Here is a 6,428-nt window from a genome sequence, read left to right on the forward strand (position 1 = left end):
AGTTAAAGTTTGAGTACTTGATTGAAAATCGTTCTTTGGTTGTGCTTTTCATAACATTTTAAGTCTCCACTAAAGTACATTTTTAAGTACGGAGTAAATGTTGCTTTTTAACCTGATTTTGAGTGTCTCCATGTCTTAAATGTGCACTGATTCAACCTAATGTTGAATAGATGTCTACTGTCTATAGCTACAGCTCCACATAAAGCCAGTCTTTGTCTCCACACTCTTCTGTACATTTAGTGGTTTCAGACGACGCGTTTTCTGCCTAAAGATGTGCTTGAGGTTAACAATAAGAGGGACTGTCTCCTAGTTCTTGGCTTCAAAGGAATGCTCTATGTTGTACTTTGCATCCCACAGGAAAATGCAGCCTCTTTTACAATAGCTGTGAAAACGGAGGCCAAAAGCAGTGTAACATAAAGCCAAGTGTCATTCTCTACATATTTGTAGAAGGTTGGTTGATGGTCAGATTAGTAACCTGCTGCTGAACTCTGGTGAGCTTCAACGTTTCAGATGTTTACAGGTTAAGGCTGTTCAATGCTTTTACTGGCATTTTAGTGATATTTCATAACATCTCATAATGCTGCAGGTTGCAAAGGTCTCTCAGCCAGTTCCATAACATGCATAGTAGTATTGTTATTTGGAGTTTCAATACCCACAATTTTACTAAATGTGTTTAGATGGAGGTATTTTAACCCACAGTTATTGCTCATTGCCTTTCTTTTGAAAATGCTTTTTTTTAAAATCCTAAAGTAGGATGTAAAGAGGGTGCAACCTTCATTAAGGAGCGAGTGAATTTAAGGAACTTGGAAATCTAAATAATCTTGGCTGTGCTGAAGTTGGATCATCTAGACTGTTAGTTTATGTATGCAGTAGCTCAAATCAGATGCCTGTCCACAAATGCTTTTATTTTCTTGGGAATTTTTTTTTTTTTGTCCGTTTCACTTATTTTATTTTAAGAGAGAGTGGGTGGAAAATTGCCAACAAACCACTGAGGTTTTCTCCAACACTCACTCAGCAGGGTCTCTTTGATTTCATAATACTGCTGAATCTCAAACAGTCCAGTTGCAACTTGACATTTGTTTTCTAATCCTCTCTGGTTGCATTTTAGCCAACAGATACAGAAGCAGCAGCAGCTCTGGTACCTGAATGTACCAGCTGTACCAACTATATTATTCATGTCTTTCTTCCAGCAGCAAATAACTCACATTTTTTCTCCAGTGTTAACAAACCGCTTTTTTTTTTTTTTTTTTTAAAGTTAAAGATATAATGAATGAATAATGAATAATGAACCAACTGTGCTTTATTTATTTATTTTTTTTAATTTCACGTGTTCACTCCTCACCTTCTTTTACCCTTGAACTGAATTTGGACGACATCTTTCTGTGATGATTAAAACAGACTGACACAATTTCTGTATCACATCTGGTATTGCTGATCCTGTGGGAACCGCAATCTAATTACTCAAGATTTGGGGAACGACAAATCCCCATAATCTCAGTTTGTGCTTTTTAGTATGATTGGTAAGGGTTTGGGTGAGGATAGTAGTAGTTATGGTTAAGTGAAGTTTCCAGGTATAATGTCAAAGTGTGAAGTGGTGGTAAAATGGCTCTACCCTGTCTACCTTTTTGTTGTGCACTTGGCTGTTATTCTTAGTCCTTGTTATCTTATTCTGCCTCTGTCCTTATTTGGAGCATGTAGACAGTTTGTACAACATGTGGTTTGAGTTTCCCCATGTTTGTTTTGAAGGTACAATAAAGAGTGTTTACTACAAGGACAACAAATGAAAGGAATCCTGATAAAGTTTATTGCACTTTAAGTTTCTCGACTGAGCCAAGGAGCTATATGTTTTGATTAGGCAAAGTCTCAGCTAGATAAAGATGCTGTAAATCAGTTTTAATCTTAGGTTTGCCTCATATTCTCAAACTCTGGACTCGTAGATATTCTTGTCTCCATGGGTGTTTTATTTTATTTTATTTTTTTTTGTTCTAGGTATAAAGACTACAGGGAACCCCCATGGTCTCCAGACGCGTACCAGTTCTCTAAACAGTACTGGTGTGTCCTGGCTGCAAGGCTCGCCTTCGTCATTCTGTTCCAGGTGCAATTTCAGTGTATTACTCAGTTTCTGTTTTTTTCTTTTTTTTAAATCCTGTCTGCATTTGCAGCGATGCATATAAAAGAAACGTGTGTGTGTGTGTGTGTGTGTGTGTGTGTGGGGGGGGGTTTTGGCCAGTCATTCCAAACTGAGTGGATCACACTCTGCTCTCATTATGGTCAGGAAAACAACCAGATGCTTCATGTTTCTCAAATGTCCTTGGACAAGTTGTTAAAGTTTCATTCTTTATTTCTGTTAAGAAATAATCATGACCAGAATTCAGGTACTATACAGTTGCTCTTAAACTTTTGGTTCAATAGTTGTTTTGTGATGTGAATGGAACAGTGAGAAATCATTTTTAGTTTTACCCACTTATGTCCTTTATCTGTGATTGCTGCAATTTCCACTAAAAATCCTACTCCCATAAATAGTTGCATTAGTAAAACTATCTGAAATAGATGTAAAATTGTTGTCCTGAATAAACTCTCATACGGCATCAGAATGTAATCAAACTGTTTGTCAGAGGGAAATTGTAATTTTTACGACCCTTGAGCATAACAACAGAAAAAACAGCAGTGCTCACAGACTGAAAAGTTTGGGAAATCCTCAACAACTCACTTCAGTATTGCTGTCATTGGTCAGAAGTGAGCTTCTCTCACTCATTGGTCCATGTTGGACTCTTCAGAATGTTTCACCCAGCACTGACAGCTCCGGTTAACAATAGAGTGACGGCCTGCGCAGATAGGGGAAAAAGTCCGGAGTCACTTTGGTATCTGAGTAATAATAATAATAATAATAATAATAATAATGGATTGGATTTATATAGCGCTTTTCAAGGCACCCAAAGCGCTTTACAATGCCACTATTCATTCACTCTCACATTCACACACTGGTGGAGGCAAGCTACGGTTGTAGCCACAGCTGCCCTGGGGCAGACTGACAGAAGCGAGGCTGCCATATCGCGCCATCGGCCCCTCTGGCCAACACCAGTAGGCAAGTAGGGTAAAGTGTCTTGCCCAAGGACACAACGACCAGGACAGAGAGCCCGGGGATCGAACCGGCGACCTTCCGGTTACAGATACGCAGAGTACACACACTACCAGTGTTGGTCAAGTTAATCAGTAACTAATTACTAATTACTTCCCCAAAAGTAATCCCATTACTTTACTGATTACTTATTTTCAAAAGTAATTAGTTACTTAGTTACTTTTAAAAACATGATTTACAACCTGAATAGGTGATAAAGCAATAGATCTTTCAGCCCAGCTCTACTTTCTGCCTAATCCATCATATAAAATGTAATCAAATGGAAAAAGTCTCTTTTTAAAATTTGTTTTTATTAGTTTTAATCTTTATGACTTGACTTTATGCATCAAGAAAACATTAAATTATATGCAACATTCTCTGACTGGAAGAAATTTGTTTAACATCTAAACCTATTTTCTGCACATTCCTGCACATAAAATAAAATATTTTTTTGTGTTTACACTCAGTTTTTCAATAGATGCAAGTAAAACACAGCAGAAAATAAATAAAATCAAAGACTCAGCGGTCCTGTTGCTCTATTTTCACCTGTATAGCAGGAGTGGGGCAGGCAGAGGTTTGCCCTGGTGCAGGTGTGCCGCAGCGGTCAGTGGAAGTTTGTCTGTGAATTTCCCATTACGTCGTAGCATACTCGGTGCGTACTCGGTACTTGCTTGGAAGTTTAGGGGTTTTTTTGCTGTAAAAAGAAGTTTTCTTCCCACGCAGTGAACAGTGGACGCTAATGTTTTTGTCACTTTTTTGTCACATTTTTACTTTGAGCTTAAGTTTTTAAGCTCAAAGTAAGGTCAGTACTTCCACACTTTAAAAGCTGCACGGGCATACTCTCTCCCGCACTCGATATATGCCACGAACGTCGCGCTCGCTTACATCATTGTCATGAGACACTCACAAAAAAAATTACAGTTTTAGTAACGCAGTGTGCTTACCGGAAAGTAACGGTAATCTAATTACCTTTTTTTGCAATAGTAATCCCTTACTTTACTCGTTACTTGAAAAAAGTAATCGGATTACAGTAATGCATTACTGCCCATCTCTGCTCACTACAGATGAATGCAATCTTCAATCTACTGACGTGTTGCGGTGAAAAATTTACAGACTGTACCTTCTCGTTCTCATCACTTGAACTGGTTTGTCTTTGATTTGAGCAAAGACCTCAAAGTTGCACAAAGGCAAACATCAGCTTCTGCATTAAACTGGTCCAAATTGCTATCAGGGATCATCACTGATCAGCTGGTTCTCAGGTATAACCCAGTGGACAATTGTAATAGTGCCAGGATCCATTATTTCAACTTTGGCGTGTTACGCTAGCCGCGTATATATTTTTGACATAATGGCTCAGTGACATTGATATGGTTGATATACAGTATGTCACTGTCACAGTTATCATCAATCGCACTTGTTTCCACATGCATCAGTCTTTCTATCACTTATATTCCCACTTTTCTCCTATTCTTCAAGAACCTGGTGATGTTCCTCAGCCTCGTGGTTGCCTGGGTGATTCCTGATGTTCCCAAAACCATAGTGGAGCAGCTCAAAAGGGAAAAGAAGCTCCTGGTCGATGTCTTTTTACAGGAGGAGAAGGAGAAATTACAACTCATCCAGCGGCTGTTTGCCAAGGATGCCACCCTCCACCCCAGCGGCAACACGCTCCCCCCAGGGCAGGATCTGCCGATCCCGGGTCGCTACAGTACTTTACCATCGGGGCCCACAGCTGGAGAGGACCGAGGAGGAGGAGGGCCAAGGGCAAGATGCAGGGCAGCCAGTTTCAGCCAGTTCAACAGGAATATTGCCTCTTCGCCCATGAAGGAAAACGAGAATTCAAAACACACAGCGGTGTGAGATGAAACACACGTTACGGGGGTGCTTCAGCTGGTTCTATGGATTGTCACTTGGGTGACTCGGTCCATGTATGTCTTTTCTGTGTCTTTTGTGTCCCGGTATGTGTGGCTTACCTTTTGAACATAAATTTTAAATTCACTGATATGTGAGTGGTTGACTCTGCAATGTTCACATTGATTGACTAAATGGGTGTGAGCGTGTGTGTGTATGTATGTGTTGTTCCTACTCTCACTGACTGTTTACCTGACAGAGTTGTCGTTTTTACTTTTTGGTCAAAATAGTGAGGCATACTAGCTTCATAGCGTAGAGAAGCAATAATCATCATGTTAGGTTAAACAACTAAATGTTGCAGGAACCTGGAAGAGACTGGAGATGAAGAGAGGACTATGAACTAATGGGTAGTCTTAATAAGCATTTAACCAACATGATTAAACTGACAGACATTGTGGCTCCTCATTAGGGCTGTCAATAGTTTCCTGCTTTATGTGCTTATGCTATTCATGTATTTTTGTTTACAGAATTTGTAGCAGTTGAAAAATACCACATTTTCTGTACTCTTCTCTTTAGAATTCAGGAATACACTTTGAACCCCTTTTTTCAGAATTCACTAAAATTGCCACTAAAGATTGAGCTGCTGGTCATTGTTTCTCTTTACCTTACCCTGAGTTTGAAATGATGGAAAAATGCTAATGTGACAAACCATGTTTATGGCACTCATTTCAGTTGAAGCTGTCGTGACAACTTTCAGCTGACTGTTGAATGACTTTAATAACTTGTGAATGCAAAGGAAAAGCCATCTCTTTTATAGACTGAGTCAGGTGAAAATGATCACACTGTGTCTTATTGACAGCGAAACAAAAGGCATTAGCTGTCCTTTATTATGAAACACCTGACAGTGTACCTTGACATTCCTTCAGGTAAGTAATCAATCTGAGCCCGTTCTGCTTAAACAGAAGACCTTAACATGGACTCAACATGCCCATTTAGTGGAAATCTGCATCTTCACACACACACAGATTTCTTTGATTGCGGTTAAATCACGTTTTTTTTTTTTTTTTTATTAGCTTGTTAGCTAGCCAATATGTAAAATGTTAACCCTAAGGTTCCCGTATTATGAAGGCAGTTCCATTCTCAATGAGTTACATGCAATGGGAACTTATTTTGTAATTTATGCAGCAGACCTAATTTGCTGCGGCGCAGATTATACTCTAGATTAAATATGAACACGTAAGAAATCACTGCCTGCTGACCAATCAGTTCTCTGGAAAATAATACCTGACTTTGGCAGGGAACTGTTTTACAAAAGTTACTCCTTTGAAAACGGGGCGCCCATTTGTCTTTGTAGATCTAATATCAAATTGGCGCGTACCCTTGAATTCTGTTTTTATATTTATTCTATTTACTCATTCAAATAGCAACATGACTGCAACTGAAATAATGAAAACTGAAATTT

The 6,428-nt window shown here is 39.1% G+C and overlaps 1 protein-coding gene across 3 annotated transcripts in view; it reads left to right on the forward strand.

Annotated features, from left to right (window-relative positions):
• The window catches only part of ano2b (anoctamin 2b), a 64,545-nt gene extending 59,280 nt beyond the window's left edge, over nt 1–5,265 (forward strand). For all 3 annotated transcript variants that reach the window (XM_080887892.1, XM_080887894.1, XM_080887893.1), the window contains 2 exons: nt 1,990–2,095; nt 4,595–5,265. In XM_080887892.1, coding sequence (XP_080744018.1) covers nt 1,990–2,095; nt 4,595–4,975 — 487 coding nt within the window. In that variant the 3' untranslated portion in view covers nt 4,976–5,265. The remainder of the gene's footprint in view (nt 1–1,989; nt 2,096–4,594) is intronic.
• The last annotated feature ends 1,163 nt before the right edge of the window (nt 5,266–6,428 follow it).

The sequence above is a fragment of the Rhamphochromis sp. 'chilingali' genome (genome assembly GCF_963969265.1).
Source record: "Rhamphochromis sp. 'chilingali' genome assembly, chromosome: 7".
NCBI lineage: Eukaryota > Metazoa > Chordata > Actinopteri > Cichliformes > Cichlidae > Rhamphochromis > Rhamphochromis sp. 'chilingali'.